This window comes from Lactuca virosa, chromosome 8 (assembly GCF_052849685.1).
Source record: "Lactuca virosa cultivar CGN04683 chromosome 8, Lactuca_virosa_CGN04683_v6, whole genome shotgun sequence".
NCBI classification, from domain to species: Eukaryota; Viridiplantae; Streptophyta; class Magnoliopsida; order Asterales; family Asteraceae; genus Lactuca; species Lactuca virosa.
Window position 1 is genome coordinate 107,171,558 of NC_136433.1, and position 21,293 is coordinate 107,192,850.

The following is a 21,293-nucleotide window of genomic DNA, read 5'->3' on the forward strand; positions in this document are numbered from 1 at the left end:
GTTTAAATGGGACCTGGGAGGTCCTTTTTATAGTGGACGAAAACCCTAGAGGCCCCAAAAAAATCAGACCTGGTGACTAAGTGGCCTCTCACAGGTTGACACGTGACAGTTTAAATTTCGAATCAGATATCGATATATGCTTTTATTCGAATTCAAACATGAAGTCTATCCGCTCTTTCTAGAGGATTCTAGATGATTTTGTATCCTCATCCACGAAGTCAACGACGGTCAACTTTTTGACCAGGTCACTCAAACCGACTTGACCTGAACTCTACAGAAATGTCAAGTGCGCCTAAATCGCGTCATTTCACGCATTCACGACATCGGCTAGGTTAGGCGCGTGTGTGGGTTTGACCAATCTCTTGATCCGCTTAAACCTTTGAAGGCCTATCAAGAGAAAAACAATATAAGCCCACAAAATGTTTCTTCTCCACCAATATAGATAAACGAAAATACACAAATCGGCTTATTCTCTTATAATTTCCAACAGTTTTGCCAAACAAATATATAATTGCTTAAATGATACAAAAGTGTTTGGAATATATTCAAATGGAGAACTTGATCTCTAAGTCTTCCCTAATCATTTTCTCTTTTAAATATATTCAAATATCGATGTGTCTTCTGTCTTTTTTCTCAAGGTACTCAATGTACCATTACATACTTCATACTACATAAACTTTCTAGATTCAAATGCTATATATCTGTGATAATAAAAGCATAACTCAATTAATTGTTTCTTAGGTTTGATTTATTGATCAACCTTTAATGAGCACCACGTATAGTGTGGGAGGCAGACCACACTACTCAAGTGCATGTGGGTATACCCATGGAGAATAGCTGCAATCCATACAGTACAACGTTTACTTTCACACTTTTTTTTTTTTTTTTTTGCTATGTGCTTCATGGCTTTATATAAATCCACTTATCAATCAAAGGATTTTTATTAATTTATATAAGATATATTTATGATTGTTGTTCAAAATAGGTTCACAATGAGCAAGAAAAACCATATAGGCATTAAGGTAACCATCATAAATGGGACACAATCTAGTGATGTAAAAAAAGGTGTACAAAAAAATCAAATAACCAATAGCTTAAAAAAAAAAGTTAGTAGTACATTTTTATGATAAACATCATTTAATATAAAGACTTTTTTTCTAAAAGCTTACCTATTCTTAAATACCAAAAACATATTTCAAACACTATTTTCTGCATTTTTGCTATATTAAATCATCTAATTTTTAAGTGCTTTACATAAAGAGATTCAAAGACAATCATTTAATGCAAGACCAACCCCCATCATCTTCCCCAATAAATTTCTGTAAAAACACACACCCAACTCCAAGAACAACCCCAAAGAAATGGAGGAAAAAACTAAACTTTTATTACTTTCTTTACTCTTTCTACTTGCAGTTCACGGCGGCGCCGGAGGTTTTGTTGGTGGTGGAAGAACCACCAGAAACGGGTGGTCAAACTCAAACACATCGACTCTCAACAATGCTTACATTGCCCTCCAAGCATGGAAGTCAGCCATCAAAGATGACCCTAAAGGAATCTTGAACTCATGGGTCGGGTCAAATGTGTGTGATTACAAAGGAGTTTTCTGTCAAGATTCATCAGTTACAGGGATAGACCTTAACCATGGTGGTCTCGAGGGTATTCTCGTAAAGGAGCTTTCCCTCCTCAAAGACATGACTCTCCTCCACCTCAACAGCAATAGCTTCACAGGCACAATCCCAGATAGCTTAAAAGACCTTTTTGCCCTCACTGAACTTGACCTCAGCAATAACCAATTCTCCGGACCTTTCCCTACTATAATCCTCCAAATCCCAAATCTGGTGTATCTAGACCTCAGATTCAATCTTTTTTCAGGACCCATTCCAGACCTTGTATTCACCAAGAATCTTGACGCAATTCTACTCAATAACAACAATTTCGAAGGTCAAATCCCACAAAGTCTAGGCAATTCCCCTGCTTCGGTAATCAATTTAGCCAATAACAAGTTGACAGGTGACATTCCGATTAGCTTCGGGTATTCTAGTTCCGGATTGAAAGAAATCCTGTTCTTGAACAACCAATTAAGCGGTTGTATCCCTCAAGGAATCGGAATGTGGTCAGATTTACAAGTTTTTGATGCGAGTTTCAATTCATTGATGGGTCATATCCCTGATTCGATTTCTTGTTTGGAAGATATTGAAGTGTTGAATGTTGCACACAATGAGTTGTCGGGTGAGTTGCCAGATCTGGTTTGTGAGTTGAAATCGTTGATGAATTTGAGTGTTGCTTATAATTTCTTTTCTGGGTTTAGTCAAGAATGTGGGAAATTGTATGGTAGGAATGTGGGATTTGATTTTGCATTGAACTGTATTCCAGGGAGGGAGATGCAAAGGCCTGAGCCAGAGTGTGATATGATTCCCGGTGGTAGTTTGAGTTGTCTTAGAATCCCATCTATGAAGTCTTTTTCTTGTGGGACATCGTTTAGATCTTCGAATTCGCCAATCCCATGAGGATAATAAATATAAGATTTTGTATTGGAATAGAGAAATTATGTTGCAAATTGATTATTGTATTGAGTATTGACATTAACTCACAAAGTGAGGTCGGAAAGTTATGGGTTATTCACTTATTCTCAGTATTCATATTGGCTTTTAATTTGTTTCCACCGTTTCGGTTTGATATGGATATATTACATACAAAGTTTTATCGTTTTTTAGTGTCGTTGGCTTTTGGGTTTTACCAAGATGAAAAGAAATATGCCAATGTATGTTAAAATATAAGGCAAAAAAATGATTACTTTACTATTTTAATGTTAAGGCATGGTTTAGATCAATAATGACCATAAAAGCGAGCATATTTGTGAATTGCAAAGTCCAAAACTATAATGACCATTTGTTTGAAGAGCTTTTTCGCTAAAATGAACATTTATCTGAAGAGTATACCTTAGTATAACTCTTATTTTATGGCTTTAACAAAATGACCATTAAATCCTCAAAACAAACCTCGCGAACCACGAAGGTAACACAAATATCAAAGCTAGTCATGGTGTCTATGGGGGTTTTGGCTATAGTATTGAAGGATTGAAGAATAAACGAGTTTGGTCCTCGATAGTTGGTTCTATTAACCAACTTCACGAAAAAAAAAAAAAAAAAAAAAAAAGTTGATTCCACATACAATTTTGAAAAAAAAAAAAGGATTGGAGATGGAGCATTGACCAAGATCGACAGAACTTTGGCTGGGAAGACTTGCTTGTGAACGTATTTCCGCATATGCTTTTGCTAGAAATAAACAAAGAGTGCTCAGTTAAAGATTGTCGAGGTTCCGATGGTTGGATTTAGGGATGGAGGTGGACCATACAATGTGGAGCCAAGGACCAAGAGCTTTTGGCTCTTCTTCAGCTCCCGGAATCGTTTGTATTATTGGAGAAAAAATGACTCGTGGAGTTGGGTGTTGGCCTACATTGAAAGATTCACAATTGCAGTGCTCAGAAATCAGATAAATGATTAGATTTTGGGATGTCTTATGTGTGATTCCGAATCGAAATAGTCGTTTCACGTTTTCTTAGCCAGTGTAGCTTCTTCACAACTGTGGGGTCATGTTTTTAGATGGAGTAACCTTTCTTTTATGTGTTTCTCTTCGAACAAAGATCATTTTAATCAAGTTGACTCGTTGAAGGTCTTTCACACTAAGAAAAGTGTCATTGAAGCAATTACAGTGCCTATGTGGTGGGTTATCTGGAACTACCGCAACTCCCTTATCTTTGGATCGAAGACTACTAGGAAAGAAACATTATTTGGTAGTATTGTAACGAGTTTTTATAATGCATTTAATTTCAGATTTGGTAAACTGCAAGTTAGTAAGGTCTTTTGGATTTAAAACCAAGTCTTCACAATTAATTGCAAGTTTTCTAGCTTCTTGCTAACTTCTAATAATATTAAGCCTTTCAAACAAAAGGACGGGTCCACACTTTTCAAAAGTTCGTTTTCATCGTCATCATCGTTTGCCATCTCTTTCACAACAAAAAAATGAACCAAAGTCATCATTTTTGTTTGCGCATGCGGATCATGGGTTGATAAAAATGAATGTGATGCAAGCAAGTAATCATTAAACTTTTGTTCTTATTGTAACAGCGTAATTGTTAGTTGAACACACTTGGCAGTGGACTTTAGCATTTAATGTTATTTTGTTTTGGTTATTTGGGTTTGATAAGCATAAAATATCATTTCCTTCACTAAAATTGAGGTATTTTTACATAAAATATCATTTCCTTCACTAAAATTGAGGTAGTTTTAAGGGAATCATAATAGTTCATGTTGGTTCGCGAGACCCGCACAACTATCCATTAACCATGCATGAATGGTTGAAATTATTCACATTGACGTTGTTGTAATGGTATGAGTGCGAATATGTAATTGTATTTTCCGTGTGATTCGATATATATCATCATTGTCTAAAATGTCGTTTGATCAATGGTTATTACCCGTCCTTATTGACTATCAAGATGAATGTGCTATTTATGAATGAAATAAGGAAAAGGTTGTCTTCTACTCCAACTCCAGTGAAACTATTTAGAAATTCATATTTTGGATTGTTGTTGGAGTTGTGTAATATGAATGGGGATCCTTCGCTCATCCATACGATGTTGATTTCAATGATTCATCATTAACATGACGATGGTGCATTGTAGTTTCTAGCTAGAGGATACAAACTACATTTTGGACATGAAGAGTTTTACCTTATCTCCCTTGTATATGGGTGGATGAGAATGATATTTGCTAGGTTAAGAGTGATGCCTAAATATATTGAGGATTTACTTGGGTTGTTTACGACATTTCTGTGGAGAAAGTTATCCGTGTACGTCTCTTATTTGCATTGTAGCTCAAGGTTTTATGACATTTCCGAGGATAAAGTTATCTATGTATGACTTATTTGCATGTTGGAGCATGCTTTATGGGACATAATTTGTTTGTCAAACCATGGATCCTTTTGGTTACATACAATTTAGATGTGTGTAACATGTGTAATTTTTATGGCTTTTTTTCGTTTCAAATTGTTTATGTTTTATTATAATGAATTCTTATGGAAATTTGCATACAGTTGGATGCTATGGCCATTTGTTAGACTGTCGTTGTAATGAATTTTTTTTTGTTGCAAAAGTACCAATGGGCAACAGTGATCTTTTACATGGAAAATTACAATAAAAATTTAACCATAACCAAACCAAATAAGGGATCCTTTTTAATTAACCATAAACTAAATAACTGCAACCAAATAAACCAAATATCATCCGGTTCGGTTTGATTTTTCAGTTTTGGTTTTTTTTAATACCACTACTTCAAGCTCATCTGTGCAAGAGACGATGTTAACCCCACTTGTTTAGAAGCCCCAGGCAGCAGTCAAGACCAAGTAAAAGGGTTATAGACCATTCAGTCTGCAATTGCTTGAAAACCAAAGAAAGGGTCGGGAAGATATAATTGGCACCCCTACTTGTCCAATGGCATATGAGTTATGAGTGAAGCAGATTACAACTACAGAATTGTTTAGTTTTGGTATGAATTGTGAAAGAGGATTAAACAAGAGGTCAAGAGTTATGAAGGGGATATGATCTTCTGTAAGAAACCTTCTATACAGGAGACACGTTAAAACTAGCACATGCATTATAGTTTCTTTCAAAGACAACACAAATGAGCTACCATAATCCATCAAAGACAAAATGTAATAGATTCAAGGAAAATGTAAATTACTAGAATCCAAATAAAAGTAGCAAGGATAAAAATAAAAACTAAACTCTGCCAGTTGTTTCAAAAAGGTTGGATTTTGATGAATTAATCTTCATCGTCGATGACCTTAGTGCCTAGTCCCTTCAACCCCTCTGCTGGGATCTCTGCAACAGTGACAAGCGAGTAAAGTTCTTCCTTTGCATCTTCATCATCGTTCCTCTTGCGGGCAATACGAACCCTAACCCTCCTGGGTACACTTCTGATTCCTCGGCTCCAAACATACTTGTTTAGCTTAACATCCACCCTCACATCTGTTGTCCCCATGGCCTTCTGGGCAAACTTCCTGATCTCCTTAATGGCCTTGGGAGCCTTCTTCTTGAATGTGCTGTTGATCAACACAGATGAAAATTTTACATATAGGGTACAATCAAGGTCAAACATAAACGCGATCGTATAATACAGATGTTTGCAAAGATAAGGCTTCGAAACAAAGTTCAACCGAAGTGAATAAGCATATATGAATAATTTATACGAATGAAACAAGTATGTACCATCCATGGAGGCGCTTGTGGAGGTTGATTGTGTACTCCCTGGTAACAACCTCTTCTTTTCTTCCTTTAGTTTTATCCACCATTTTTACTCTCTCGTATCTGCACCTTACCTGCAGACGCAGGTGCAAACAAGGAATCAAAACAACAAATCAGTAAAATTTCCATCACAAAACATCATAATTCTTATATCAGGCAACAAATAATATCTCCATTGATTGCTAACAGATAAGCTACATCATCAAATTAGATAGTCATGGAAGTCATTTGAGCATCAGAGAAGACAGAGATCGAACCTGCGATTTGGGAGCTGGAGAAGAGAAGACGGAAACAGAGGCGCAGAAATGAAGGGATGAAGGCAATAAAACCCTGATATTGATGCGTTAGGGTTTCCTTTTTCTGTGGGCTTGGCCCAGAGGCTCTATTGAGTCATTGTTGAAACTAACGGAAGGCCCAGTTCGTAAAAGGATTTTTTTATGGCCCCGAGAATTCGAGACTGGTAAAGAATTAATATATATTTTTTGTGTTTGGATCTATTCGTTCTAAAAACATTGTATTTTTATGTTTTATAAATGATTATATAACTTTATTATTATAATAATGATGACATAATTTTTTGGAGGTTGTACAAATTAAAAATACTGGATGATTTTCGATTAACTTATTTGTTTCTCTTTTAATTTGATTATTTAACTTATATTCACTATTTTGATAAGAAAATGGGTCTTATTGCCGTCTCTACTAATTCATGTAAATTGTTTCCTTACATGTTATTTATGTATCAAATAAATTTCAGATTTTATAAGTTTCTTTTGTCATGTAGACATACCTATATGTAAATAACGGGAAACGACACAAATGTTGTACGAACTTTCTAAGGTTTGTTTGTCAATTTAGTCTCTAAACTATTTTTGTGGTTTTATGAGGGAACGAAGTCGTTTTATCTGGTCGATTACATCTTTTTGGGCAAAATGAAGGGGTCACTCGGTTACCCCTTTGACACATAGACATTTGTTGACCAATTATCCATTAACCCACATTGACTTTGAGTGTACAACCCCATGAAATACCTGATAAACTCAGTATTATTCATCTTCTACCCCAACCTAAAACCCACCTTATAACTCCATAACCAACCCACCACTCACAATCATCTTGAAAGTGCTTCATAACATGTAAAACTAATAGTTGTTCTCCTCTATGTTAGCGATAGATGCCCTGTTTTCCATCTAAATATCAGATATTTGTGAATGCAACTTTTGCTTCTTCTCTTTTACAAAACAATTTAAAACTTTTGTCATGGGTAGACTTGTCACGGGAGAAATGGAGATCTTGATGTCTTTATGCGATTAAAACCAAAGTTGCATCCTCTTTACTCCCTTTTTTTATAATATTAAATCAGCATATGTTTCTCAATCATATAAAAAATAGATGATGGCATCGAGTGTATATCATGGGTAGACTTGTCATGGGAGAAATGAAGATGTACAAGTTGGTATAGTTAAATAAGTTGTGACTGTATGTAGCTTTGTTCCATATTTTCCTATTATGTGAGAAAGATATCACCTTAGTACATCGATTTCTTCTTTGATCTCGTTTAGGCATTTCATCGAACAACTGGAGTGTGTAGCTCATCTCTCCCTTTTGCAGCCCTCTTTCTTAACCACCATAATTGAATGCATACTAGATGTAATTGAATCTTCTATGCCCATTTGAAACCATAGACATGTTCAATAAAATCTTGAAGATCTTGATAAACTTTATCAATACATCACCACTTGTTTGAACTAATATAGGGTTCAGAACCGTGTTCAGATAGCTTCGTAGTCAGAAAACTTATCATCCATGTCAAGAACAAAATACGAGAAGAAGATGAAGGCTAAAAACTATTTGATTTCATGTAGAAATCAAATATCATCATGGAGTTTTGGCTGTGACAATTCGATGAAATGTTTGAACATGGGTAGAGGAAGAAGATGATGGTGGGTGCTTGGTAGATTGTGTTCTTAAGAGAGAGAGAGAGAGAGAGAGAGAGAGAGAGAGAGAGATAGTCCCCAAGTATTGTCTGTGTGTCATTTAAATCGGCTAAACACAAGTAAAAATGACTAAAAAGACGAGTTTCCCACGAGTTGGTTTCCTCATAAAGCCACGAAAATAGTTTAGGAACTAAATGACCAACCCTAGAAAATCCATAAGGCATTTGTGTCATTTCCTCATGTAAATAATTAACATATTCTCTTATTAATTTGATGGCACCAATACGACTTGAAGAATAAATATTATGGAGTTAATTCGTAAACAACAAATTTTCTCTGTACACAACAAATTATGCTTTAAAATGTTGTATTGTACAACTCTATACAACACAAAATGTTATGTATGAAGAAAAAAATGTTGTGTACAAATCACTTTCCTATTTAAACATAGGTTTCAAGTCTTACTCACAATGGTTGTAATGTTTTTTTTGTTGGTTAATTATGAGGTAATGTATTTTTAATAAATAACCAAGATCTTATACTATTTTTTTTATGGATATATCATAACTAACTTGAAAGTCTTATACTATTATTTTTTATTGGCTCAACCGGGTAAGGTTAAGTAATCACCTCCTCATAGGTGACCTAAGTTCGAATCTTAGGAGTTTCAATTAGGGGTCACCATGAGTTCGGGATTGTGATGCAATTTTGAATAAGGTTGCTTAGCACATCGCCTATAATAATTCAGATCCCCTATATTCTTGTAAATCGGGAAATCTGTAGTGAGCAATAAAAAAAACTTATCTTGAAGAACAAAAATAAAATAAAATATCTAACATGAATAAAGACATGCATGAAAACCCTGTGTACTTTAAATATATAGTTAACTATTGATCATATACAATGACAGTTCTAAGATTTCAACCAAAATATAATCTATTAATACATTACCATTTTTTACATTGAAACATTACATAAGTTCAATTGAAGCTGTGTACTTGTATACCAACATCTAATATATAGAAAAATCAAGGCCTCTTTCACTTAAACACATGAGAAAGTCCATGTCCTCAGATTTGAAGAGGACGAAAGTGAGAGTTGGATAAGGATATCAACGACTTGTTAGGACGGTTGGTTATAAGCCATAATGACATACTTTAATCAATACTTAGCTCCTTATAAAAGATTAGTTGAAAGATTCAAGTAAGTTATTGTAAAAAAATTATAAAAAAAAGGTTTAAACCAAAAACTCTTTTCATTAAAAAGAACAAAATTACATCAAAACCTCAATAAAATCTCACTACAAGACACACTCTCACATACATACAAATAACCTACTCATCAAAGATAATTTATTGTAACTTATAAACTCGCTTATAAGCTAGTTTTTAATAAGCTATTTTGAAATAGATTTTGAGAAGCTTATGAAGATTTTTCAAAAATATTCCAAATATGTATCTAATGTTGATTTTTAGTTATATATCCAAATATCTATTTATGTAAATTTACATTAATAATCTAGCTTATCAGCTATTTTTTACCAAACACTATTAATTTATAAACTAACTTATAAATTACTAGCTAGTTTTTTAGAGCTTTTAAACTAATTTGTCAAATATGGCCTAAGCCTATAAATAGGTTATAAGCATTACAACTTAATTAGGTGATGTTTGTTTTTTCGAAGAGAAAAATCATGAAGTTTGCGAACCACATCTGCAATCCTCTGTAGCAGAAGAGGTGGAACAAACGGTTGCAGCCTATAATAAGAAGCATGTTTGTTTTTTAACATCTGCAGACTTCTGCAACAAACTGAAATTTAAATAAACTAATTTTATAAACTGAAAATAGTTCTCAACACCGAAATTTTAATAATTATACTCTTAAAACATTGAAAGAATACTAAAAAGAACATGTAAAAAACAAAAATATAAAACTTTAAAAAAAACTTAAAAAATATAAAAGAAGCTAACAGTTTTATTCTAAAAAAAATTAATTTAAAAAAAAAACATAAAAAAAAATAATAATAATAAAATTTAGAAAGTATTGCAAACGATGTCTACAAAATTCGTAAAAAAATCACACACGTTAAAAAAATTGCAACTGAAACTAAAAATATTATTAACAGAAACGGTAAAAAAATTAAAAATATCAAAGTTTTTTTTTAAATCAAGTTAAAACAATTTGTGAAACTATAAAAAGAAATTGTATCAAATCCGTATATAAAACTTTAAAAAAATCATAGTTTTTTTTTTAAATTAAAGTTAAAAAAAAATATAAGTTATACCAAAATTTAAATAAAAAAAAAACACTTGAAAAAAATAAAAGTTGAAGAGGTTTGAAGAGGCAAGTCAAGTGTTGCGCCACGCAGCATACGCGCAGAGGTTTTGTAGTTTGAAGTCTTCCAAAAACAAACTGCTGCGAGAGGGAAAGTGTTCCGCGTGTGCTACCGCGCAGCAAAAAGTGGTTTGAAGAGGTTTAAAAAAAAACAAACAGCACCTTAGTACAAATACAGTGGGATACACGCGCATAAGTATACAAACACATATACCCTTCCTGTTGTCATCCATAAGGCTATACGGTGTGGGGTGCGGTTCCAAACCGCAGTGCAGCCACGTGGACCGCGAACACCGCCCTCAGGGTGCGGTTTCCTGCGGCCAAAACCGCAGTGTGGCTAGAAACAACCGCGCAATCTGATTGGATGTTCCACCTTTTGACCGTTGACGGTCCTTTGCGTCCGAATTTATTTTTTTTTATTATTTTTTTTTGCCTTTCTTTCCTATATATACATATCCAATTCATTTGTTTTTAACCACAATACAACCTCTTCTCTCTCTCAAAATTTAAAAAAAAAATCATCACTCTCTCAAAAATGTCATCTTCTTCATCTTTTGAAGAATTTCAGACTATTTTTGATACCACTGTTGCGTGTGCTCAAATGGCGGAACAAACATACGATGCTTTATGCAACAACGCAGCTGCAAGTTCTCAACGGAGAACACGAAGATATATTTGCAGAAATCGTGAAGAAGCCAACCAACGTTTGGTGCAAGACTATTTTGAAGAGAATGCCACTTATCAAGGGTATTATTTTCGTAGGCGCTTCAGAATGTTCAAAGGTTTATACGAACGTATAGTTGAAGATGTAACGAGGGAGTGCAATTTTTTTCAACAAGGCTACGATGCTAGAGGTACACCCGGTTTCACTCCCTTACAAAAATACACGGCCGCACTTCGTCAGTTAGCATATGGCATTCCGCCTGATGCGTTAGACGAAACTTTTAGGATGTCTGCTAGGATCACACGAGACAGTCTCCATTTTTTTTGCAAAACTGTGATTCAGTTTTATGGTCCAAAATATTTACGTAAGCCTACACGTAATGACATCCTGCAATTGCAAGCTCATCATGCTAGTGTGCATGGGTTTCCTGGAATGCTAGGAAGCTTAGATTGTCTTCATTGGGCATTGGAAAATTGCCCTACATCATATCATGGGCAATTTACCCGAGGTGATCATGGTCACCCAACGGTCATACTTGAAGCAGTTGCATCACAAGATATGTGGATTTGGCATGCTTTTTTTTGGTTCTCCTGGTTCGATTAACGACATCAACGTTCTTAATCGTTCACCAATATTTAACAACATATACGATGGATCCGCACCAGATTCTTCTTTTGAAGTGCATGGAACGCCATATAAGTATGGTTATTATCTGGTCGATGGAATCTATCATGAGTATGCTGTGTTTGTTAAATCGTTTACGTGTCCACATGGTTCTAGACGAAAGAAGTTCAAGAGAGCTCAAGAAAGAGTTAGGAAGGATGTTGAGCGTGCTTTTGGAGCTCTGAAGAAACGGTGGTTCATATTGAAAAAACCAGCAGCTTATTTAGGCGAGGAAAAACTTCAAGAAATCATGTATACATGTCTCATATTGCATAACATGATTATTGAAGACGAATGAAGAGCGATATGTGCGTTTGACGAGGAAGAAACCATACCGGAGACACAACCAATAGAAATTGGTGGCGAAGAGTATATGAACAGGAGAGCAGAGATACGTTGCACTGAAACATTTCACAATCTTCGCAATGACTTGGTGGAACACATTTACGGGGTTCAAAACATTAACCTTAATTTGGATCCACCGGATGACTCCGAAGACGCGTTCTCGGAGAACGACTTTATGTAGTTTGCTTTAGTTATTTTATTTGTGTTTTTTAAGTTTCTAGGATTATTTAAAGGGTTTAGGTCATTTTTGGTCACTTAACTTTTGGTTTTGTGCTCATTTGGTAACTTAACTCTTTTTAATTTTTAAAGGTCATCAAACTTTTGACTTTGTGCTCATTTAATCACTTAACTTTTGGTTTGGTCACTTAACTTTTAGATTTGTGCTCATTTAGTCACCTAACTTTTAAAATTGAACTCATTTAGTCACTAAACTTTTGAAAAAAAATAAAATTTTAGTGACTAAATGAGCACAATTTTAAAAGTTAGGTGACTAAATGTGACCAAACTAAAAGTTAAGTGACTAAATGAGCACAAAGCCAAAAGTTTGATGGCCTTTTAAAACTTAAAAAGAGTTAAGTGACCAAATTAGCACAAAACCAAAAGTTAAGTGACCAAAAATGACTTAAACCCTTATTTAAATGTCATGTGTGGTTTTCGTTTTTTTTTTTGGTAATGCAATGTAATGTTTTTTTAATTTTCAAGTAATGAAAAATTATGTTTTTTATTAGAAAAGAAGTTTTATTAAATTAAAATAGTTAAAAAAAGTTTTATTAAATTAAAATAGTTAAAAAAAAAACAAAAAAATAAATAATAAATAAATAAAAGTGTGACACCACTCCTTTGGTATGACAAGAAACCACACTTGTATGGTAAAAATTGATATGGCGTTTATGTGGCGGGGGAGGGAGTGCGGTTTCGGTGGCACCACTCTCTCCCGCCTAACTCAATGATACACATTCCAAGATGCCAAGTACAAGCATCAAAGCAACATCCGTTCTTCAACTCTACCAGCAAATCCCACTAGTTTTACACATGCTTGAATTAGTCCTTCAAGTATTAAACTATGCATCAAACTTGCCAAGTTAGAATGGTGTTTACATGTGTGTAATTACGAAATAACTTATCAAAAATTATTTATTGAAGTCAATAAGTGTTTATGAAATTTTCCTATCCAAACATTTAAAGCTTCTTATTATCGGTGCCAAACTACAATAAGTCAATAAACACTTCAAAATAAACAATCCCAAACAACCCTTTAGTTCGGACAAAACCTATAATATATGGTCTTTTTATGATTTTAACCATTATTTTTAATAAATGTCTGTGAACCCGCACATACCCTACCAAATTTACGAAGTCAATTCAAGAACCAAAACAAATGTTTCTTGGGATGTTGAAACTGATTCTAAGATCGATCATATCAATTCTTTGGATTTTAGAACTTGTAGTGAACCGGAAAATATCATTTTGTTCATTGTGTTGATGTTATTTTACTTTTTTGTACTTTTATTTTTATTATCTATTGTCTACTTTAGTAGCTACGCTTTTTAGATTGTTCTTCCACCATCTCACTCTCCTTCCCTCTTTCCCTGGTTTGGTCTGAACACACACTAAAACTACATATCGCCTCCTCCCTTCCCCAATTTGGTTCATAAACACGAACATTGTTTTCCTTTTTCAATTTTAATCAGTGAACTCTAATCAATTTTTGGTTTGTGTTTTAACCAACAATGCCTCCCACATATACCATGATGTATCTTGTATCTACTATTCAAAATTTCTAGGTTCTGATGACTACTCAAACACAGACTCTATGATTCCGATGATCTTCGTGCATATCTCCAGATGCAGAAACCCAAAACTACCAGACCACCAAATCCAACTTGAACCTGCACCCACAGAAAAAAATCATTACTTTCTCATAAATTTTTTGTAAAAAATAATTGAGTCACTGTTTTGACTTTTGTAACTGACCTTCGCATCAGTGATGAAGGACTTTAGCCTTTCAAAACGAGAAGCCTGAGGCATTAGAATTACAACAGTGTATTGTTTTTTGCAAGGGAAAGGTAAAGTCCTTTGCAGTGCTTGCTGAGCTGTAACTGGTGTCAAGATTTTCCTAACGTCTATGCGACTCTCATCTTGAACCTGCATCAAAAAATCACCAATTATTATTAAAAAAAAAGGCTACATGGAATAGACTGTGTGAACACAGACACTTACAGCAAATGAAGTACCAACATCCCCTGAATAGATCCTAGATTGATAGCTGTGCAATATCCGATCAAGCCACCAATAATTCTCCTGAGATTTCACACTTTTTTTTAGTTTGTTTTTTAGACTAAATTACTTTTTTAGTTCTCGAGGGTAGCTGATTTTTGCAACTTTGGTCCTTATTTGAGGTTCTTGTAACGTTTTTGCTCTTTAATCCAAGTAAATGACTATTTTTGGTCCTTAAGTATAGCTGATTTTTGCAATTTTGGTCCCAAAAACATAGTTATTTTAATTGGAACAGGGACTAAAAACGTCAAATAAGGACCAAAATTGCAATAGGAGACTTTTTGGGACCAAAACTAAAAAAATCAGCTACACCCGGGTACTAAAAATGTAATCTACTCTTGTTTTTAACACAGATATCACTTTTTGAGTATTTTTCATATTAATCACCTGTAGTCCATTTTCGTGGGCCCGTTGTTCAATCTCGAGTACTGTAGAGATATCTGCATCTGAAGGTCCTTCTTCTTGAAGACGTAATATCTCATCTAGAGCAAGATCAACCTGAAAGGAAAGTCATATACTCATATGATAAATGAAAAATATCCACAACTGTTTTCAAGGATCAAGATGTAAAAACACATACCAGTGCTAGAGCGACATCTGGATCACAAGAAAAGTTTACACTAATATCTCCACGAGCATTACCAACTCGTGAAGGTTTATTGCCACCAAGAAATACAGAAACACCAGCTGAGTAGATCTGGTATGAAAACAGCATTAGAGTTTTAATTAAGGTGATGAATGAATTTAGGCAATGAAGTTTACACGTGAAACATAAAAACAAACCTGTCCATGCTTGAAACGGAGAACCTGAATTATTTTGGCTTCCAATAGTTTGCTCAAAAACCCAATGAAGTGAACGTCCTCCATCTATCATGGAAACAAATTATTACTTCATTAGTCCTCCATCTATCAAGAAATGTCACAAGCTTCTCATCCACATACCATTTTTTCATTCTTTAACTCAACGGGGAAGCATAACTGAACAGAACACTGTGCTTCAACCATAGGGCTGCGAACAACTTCTCTACAAACAACACCATGTATTAAATAAAATTTATTTATTTTTTTGTTATTAAAAGTGAAAAGGGAAAAACATGTACAAACCGAGTTATGGTTGTGGGAAAAGTAAAAGGCAAGCCTTTCAGGTCATCACGGTTGTACTTTAAAATGGGTTCAGATGGTCTTGGGATTCCTCCCTGCAATAAAAATCCATAACACATTTCACATAATCATATTTCCAAAAGTTTTAAGTTAAATTTAAATATAAAAATACAATTCTACTCGCCAAATATTGTAGTATCAATGGCCTTGCAATATCAGGATCAATATTCCCAACAATCACCACAGTGAAAGTTGACGGGTCTTTGAAACATTTGTTGAAATATTCACATGCTTTAAATGGGTCAACTTTTCGAAGATCACTAATTCTTGTAGGCTGAAAAAAATAACTGTAAGATGTACTAAACTCTATAAGTAAACCAAAATATAACCAAAAACCGAGCTTACCCTGAAAAAATAAGAGTTCCCATAATTAATCTCCCTCACACGGTTTGCAAAGACAGTATACGGGTCTCTTTCTTGGGCATTGACCGATTCTTCTGACATTTGCATCACAATCTTAATGTCCTCTTCCCCTGGTACTACCCCAGTTGCAAACAGTTGATAGACCAACTAGCAAGAAACATAAAAATTAAAACAGGATCAAGAAAAAGATATTATGAATTTTAGCCAAAAATGTAAATAAATGATTACTAGAACAAACCTGGAAGGCAGTTTCCAAATCGGTAGGTGAACAGTCACCGAAGAAAGTTCTCATATATGCACCAAGTTTTGTACCAATTTCGGCTCTTTTACCAGCAAGCATGTCTAGAAGTACTGAAGGCCTATAACCAAAAATACCAATTTCTCCAGCAATGGTGGAACTCATTGAACATGAAAAGTATTCGTTTTCTGGAAGTTCAGATAAACCCCCGTATGCGTATCCTGTGAACAAAACCTGTTCAAACACAGCATTTTAATCACATAACAAATATGCACATAATAAGTTTTTACAAGTACTAATTTTAAGTGCTTGAAAACAAACCTGGTCTTCAAGGAAGTCTGTGTGCTTATAGCAGACACGCATGCCATTTGACAAAATCAGCTCAGTGACTCCAATATTTGAATATTCAGACTCCTGAACTACACTCCTACAACAGACACAAAAAGATTTACAAATGGGAGATTAGCAAGTATACAATTTGCAGAAATGATGTCATCAGTTACATTGCATGATGAGGAAAGTTACCCGGGGTTTGGTTTTAAAGTAACGATTTCTTCTGGGATGTGTTCTTCATCCCATGGGGAAATGTTTCCATCTTCCTCAAGTGAATTTATTTTTAAAACAATATTTTTTAGATCATCCACTGTTGCAGCAGCTCGAGGCTCGATTGTCTTTATGACACAACTATGTGTGGTACGAAAATTCTCTGAATACTTTGATACCTCAGATGCGGATATGTCTACCACATCAAAAAGTAAAGCCACCATTAGTATCAAACACTCAAGAACATAACTATAAATTAATGAGACTAACAACTTACGGGGTAAAATAGTTTTTTGAAGTTGTGCTTCGTACTCAATTCCAACAACAGGTTCGCCACGAAGAAAATGCTAAAAGTTAAACACCAAGAATTAGACAATGAAAAAACTTAAACTATAAAAATAATGATACAAGGGAATCAGTGGAATACATGCAAAAATTCCTCCCGTAAACTTGCTGACTGTACTTGGTCACGCTCCAAATATGCAGATTCAATTTCAGACATCATTGATGCTCGTGCAACAGAGGTTTCACGTTCAGAAAACCCATGTATCCGAACCCTAGCAATCTGAAAGAACTTATATTAGTGAACAATATTGAATCACACATTCACACTCCAACATAAAGATGGGAATGAAGCCATGAAAGATGAAACCTCTGTGAGCATGGATTCCAAGGCATAAAGAGTGCCTTTCTCTTTACAAGATGAAGTCATTATATACGCCTTAATTGGTTGAACAACCACATCTGCAGCAACTGAGCATGAAAAGTAAGGTGGGTCCTTCTTGCGTGACATTTTAAAGAATCGTTGATTCATCGCGTGGTAAAACATGGCTTCCACAAGTAAATTCCGGTAGTCCTTTACAGTTTTCAGCTCGTCCACTTGTGACTTGCAGCTGATCATGACTGCTGACTGTAACAAAAAGAAAATTTTATATTTCATTAATGTGTATGTTTTGCTGAATGTAACCCCAACAAAAATATGATATTAGTTCTATACATATTTATTACATTGGAGACTGTAGAACACTAACCCCAGCAGCTTCAGATTCCACAAAACATGAAATACGAGGTTCCTCGTGAGATGGAACTAGAAATTTAGGTATTTCTTTGTAATTGGTAGCTGACACTTTACCACCAAAATGGGTCTTTATTAATTCAACAACACTCTGCAAGAAAGAAAAACAAGAGATTAAAATATGGCTTTCTGTTTGTCACTTATAGTAGGCAAACAATTATATCATTCTAACCTTTGTATCAGAAAAGTCTCCAACAGCAATAACAGCCATATTCTGGAGATGATACCATTTTGTGTAAAATTGTTTCACGGTTTCAGGAGAAACTGTCCGGATTACCTTCTCTAATCCAATTGGTAAACGCTCTGCATACTGGAACAAAAATCATTGAAATTTTAGAAAGAAATACTTTTGAGACAATGAACCATAAAAAGAAATATTTATGATAGAGACACACCTTTGAACCTTCCATCATCAAAAGCCAATGTGCATCCTGCATTCTGCCATTGGCGTTCCTGTTTGCTCTGTACTCTTCCATTACAGCACCTCTCTCTTTTTCTAAATCCTCTGCTGATACTCGAATCTGCATGCATAAAAAATATGGAAAACTGGAAGAAGGATGATGCAGATGTATGTCACAAATATTTGTTCTTACCTCTGAACTAAATTCTGCCAAGACTGAAATGGCTTGAGATAATAGCTCAGGTTTGTCAATAGGAACAAACAGCTCATAAACTGTTTCATCAGAAGATGTGACTGCATTCTGACAGGCACCAAACTCTGCTCCAATGCTTTCAAGAAATTTGACAATGTCATGATTTGTGTATTTTTTGGTTGCACTGAAAGCAAGATGCTCAACTATGTGAGCAACTCCTCGCTCTTCTTCCTCTTCCAGAACTGAACTGTCATGTATTAAGATTTTCAACCATTAATGCTCATTTCTGACTAAAATTACTTGCTTCTATATGGACATATACTTTACCCCAAATTTAAGGTTCTCCAACTTGCAACATAAAACAAGCAAAGGTATCTATGATGCAGTTAGAGGAAACTCATACTTCTTAAGTATTAGAATGGAAGTATAACAATAAGAACCTACTAGAAACTAGCACCACCCCATGACTTACACATTAAAAGGATAAGTTTCACGTCCTCTTTAACAGCAAAAGAAGTAAAAAACAGGGCATGCACATATAATTATGAAAACTTTAGACAAACCAACCAGCGAACCCTAATTCACTGAATCACTGCTGTTTTTGTAATCTCATAAATGTAAGAATAACTAAGAGCATGTCTACACATAATATCTAATGAACTATGCATTGCCGGTGACATATCATCATAATTAAGTCAAACATAAACCTGATTTCTGAAAAAAAATCTTATTACATTTCTTATAATTACATACTACACATAAAGAATTTTAAGTGTTCAAGTGTTGAGAAAATTTCAGGTCATAAATATATACCATGTCAACAGGAAAGTAAGATAGTTTTGAGCAATCTTTTAAGTCATAAGTGACTTGCATCTTTCCCTTATTGATTCCCTGTAAACTTCCAGATTTTGACCATTTTAAATGCAGCCTAATGTGCATCAACCAAATCAACTAGTCTGCTATTATCTAATCAATGCGTTAAGTTATCAAATATCATCTATAATTTGGCCAGAAATGTATCACAGCATCAGATTTCAAGTGCAAAACCAGTACATAATCAAACATTACTAACAATTTCAACTACAACCAGCAACATTGAGTTCAAATGCATACTAATTCTATAGTTAGCTAAATCCTCAACTTGAATCATTCACCCGAACAATCCAACAAAAGGGCTTAAAATGAATCACTAATATTAGCAGTACCTATAAAAAATTAAACACAGCTTTCAGGTGACAAAGGAAAAAGATGAATATCAGTAAGTAGATATTAAGGCATAACACATAGCATTTCAGGCAGATTAAATGGGAATCATGCAGTTACAGTTGTTCCAGAAAATGCATAACCAAATATTATCGGATAACAAGTAAATCAATATCCATCAACATTATGCTAAAACCCTTGCAAATCTATAGTAAAACTGCTTTGCGCTAGAGTAATCAACAAAAAACTGTTTAAATAATTCAAAACGTAATAATGAATAAGAAAAAACAAACACAAATTGCAAGTGAAATTAAGCTATTATCATGCTGATAATAAATGTGTTACCCGACTCTGACGGCGAGTGCGAGCGCTGCTCTCATTTTAGGCTTGGAATTCAATCGCACATAGTAACGGAGTCCATTGTCGAGTTTACCGTAGTCCGCACCGTATGGAACATCCGATAAAACTTCTTCGTAATTCAAGTCTACCATTTTCAGTGACCTAAATCTGTGCTTCTTCACAATCTCCGATGACGCCTCCGCCGGTAACAAATCCATCTCTCCTTACTCCTTTCTCTTTCACACACATAAACACACTCCAAAACCACGCACAATTTCTCTCTGTCGCGGTTGAGAAGTACCCAGAGAAGATCCGCAACGTCTTCTGTTTTATACGAGTCACTGTCTCTCCACGTGTATGCCGTCGGGTTTCCTTTTCCGGTAAAGGTCAAACAAGTAAAAACATACGTCAAATCATATACGTGGCACTTACTTATTGGATAAGAGACTAAGATCTATTTCTTTATATTTTTATGTTTGATGTTGCTAACTTAGAAAATGCTGATTGATAAATATGATTGACTAAGAAACCATTTTGCTTGATTGTACATTTGACTAAATGTGCTTGACTCATGAAAAATAATCATTTTACCTTGCTGCTTTATACAATGATGGATGAAGTTACTGAAGAGTTATAAAACCATACAAATTGTCATACAAAATATAAATTACACACAAGTCATTTAAAAATCCAAATAAAAATTATAAAAAGAATCATTGTTTTTATAAAATTATAAATTGATTCATTATATATATATATATATATATATATATATATATCAAACCGAACAAACTAAAACATTGGTTCTTTTATTTATTTTTAATTCTTAAATAAATCCACACCAAATAATACAACCAAACATCAGAAGATTACATCTCACAAAGCAATACCATTATCTTGAGTCCATAAAATATACTAGAAATACCAATAAATTATGCCAAATTGATTTCTTGATTGAATGTTTAATAGGATTTGTATGATTGTGTCACTAATATCAAAATTAAATCTCATATCTGCTTATAAGTTAAAACCACCAGACATGGCGTAAAATGAGTGTATTATATCATTGAACCCGAGGTGGAGGTACATTACATTTTGCAAATCATATCCACACCATAAATAGATACATCAAGAACAACCCATCTACATATATCATACTTCAAATCACTGCTCTTCTGTGATTTCAAACCCTACAATCAATGAAATGCAATATGTTCATCAGTAAGTAGAATGACATTTTTACCTTCAAATTAT

General features: G+C 34.4%; 4 protein-coding genes across 4 annotated transcripts; 2 read left to right on the top strand and 2 right to left on the bottom strand.

Annotated features, from left to right (window-relative positions):
* The first annotated feature begins 1,272 nt into the window (after positions 1–1,272).
* LOC145128580 (Leucine-rich repeat (LRR) family protein) lies at positions 1,273–2,632 on the top strand. The gene has a single exon (XM_079063389.1). It carries the CDS (start codon positions 1,362–1,364, stop codon positions 2,505–2,507), a length of 1,146 nt encoding a protein of 381 aa, XP_078919515.1. The 5' UTR covers positions 1,273–1,361; the 3' UTR covers positions 2,508–2,632.
* A 3,002-nt stretch (positions 2,633–5,634) lies between these two features.
* LOC145133675 (Ribosomal protein L31e family protein) lies at positions 5,635–6,669 on the bottom strand. The gene is made up of 3 exons (XM_079068613.1): positions 6,562–6,669; positions 6,269–6,378; positions 5,635–6,102 (listed from the first exon to the last, which is right to left on the bottom strand). The coding sequence occupies exons 2-3, from the start codon at positions 6,349–6,351 to the stop codon at positions 5,823–5,825; spliced, it is 363 nt and encodes a 120-aa protein (XP_078924739.1). The 5' UTR covers positions 6,352–6,378; positions 6,562–6,669; the 3' UTR covers positions 5,635–5,822.
* Positions 6,670–11,110: 4,441 nt separating this feature from the next.
* On the top strand, positions 11,111–12,428 carry LOC145130700 (uncharacterized). Its single transcript, XM_079065477.1, has 3 exons — positions 11,111–11,747; positions 11,905–12,154; positions 12,203–12,428. Exons 1-3 carry the CDS (start codon positions 11,111–11,113, stop codon positions 12,426–12,428), a joined length of 1,113 nt encoding a protein of 370 aa, XP_078921603.1.
* A 1,471-nt stretch (positions 12,429–13,899) lies between these two features.
* LOC145133288 (Insulinase (Peptidase family M16) protein) lies at positions 13,900–20,382 on the bottom strand. Its single transcript, XM_079068235.1, has 21 exons — positions 20,046–20,382; positions 18,498–18,744; positions 18,300–18,425; positions 18,077–18,214; positions 17,861–17,995; positions 17,482–17,739; positions 17,257–17,394; positions 17,107–17,176; positions 16,812–17,025; positions 16,608–16,713; positions 16,287–16,520; positions 16,031–16,195; positions 15,810–15,959; positions 15,629–15,720; positions 15,467–15,548; positions 15,308–15,391; positions 15,105–15,221; positions 14,912–15,022; positions 14,468–14,548; positions 14,222–14,392; positions 13,900–14,136 (listed from the first exon to the last, which is right to left on the bottom strand). The coding sequence occupies exons 1-21, from the start codon at positions 20,255–20,257 to the stop codon at positions 14,059–14,061; spliced, it is 3,009 nt and encodes a 1,002-aa protein (XP_078924361.1). The 5' UTR covers positions 20,258–20,382; the 3' UTR covers positions 13,900–14,058.
* Between the last annotated feature and the right edge of the window lie 911 nt (positions 20,383–21,293).

Bases quoted from the DNA above. Each gene is read 5' to 3' on its own strand.
- LOC145128580 (XM_079063389.1), top strand. From the start codon at position 1,362: ATGGAGGAAAAAACTAAACTTTTATTACTTTCTTTACTCTTTCTACTT.
- LOC145133288 (XM_079068235.1), bottom strand. From the start codon at position 20,257: ATGGATTTGTTACCGGCGGAGGCGTCATCGGAGATTGTGAAGAAGCAC. The intron at 17,177-17,256 runs GTATTCCACTGA...TTTAACTTTTAG, and splicing joins TACGGGAGGAATTTTTGCAT to CATTTTCTTCGTGGCGAACC. The intron at 15,023-15,104 runs GTATGTGTTTTT...CTTTCCTTTCAG, and splicing joins CAGATGTCGCTCTAGCACTG to GTTGATCTTGCTCTAGATGA.
- LOC145133675 (XM_079068613.1), bottom strand. From the start codon at position 6,351: ATGGTGGATAAAACTAAAGGAAGAAAAGAAGAGGTTGTTACCAGGGAG. The intron at 6,103-6,268 runs GTACATACTTGT...GTTGATCAACAG, and splicing joins CACAAGCGCCTCCATGGATG to CACATTCAAGAAGAAGGCTC.
- LOC145130700 (XM_079065477.1), top strand. From the start codon at position 11,111: ATGTCATCTTCTTCATCTTTTGAAGAATTTCAGACTATTTTTGATACC. The intron at 11,748-11,904 runs GTGATCATGGTC...GATCCGCACCAG, and splicing joins TCATGGGCAATTTACCCGAG to ATTCTTCTTTTGAAGTGCAT. The intron at 12,155-12,202 runs GTATACATGTCT...AGACGAATGAAG, and splicing joins GAAAAACTTCAAGAAATCAT to AGCGATATGTGCGTTTGACG.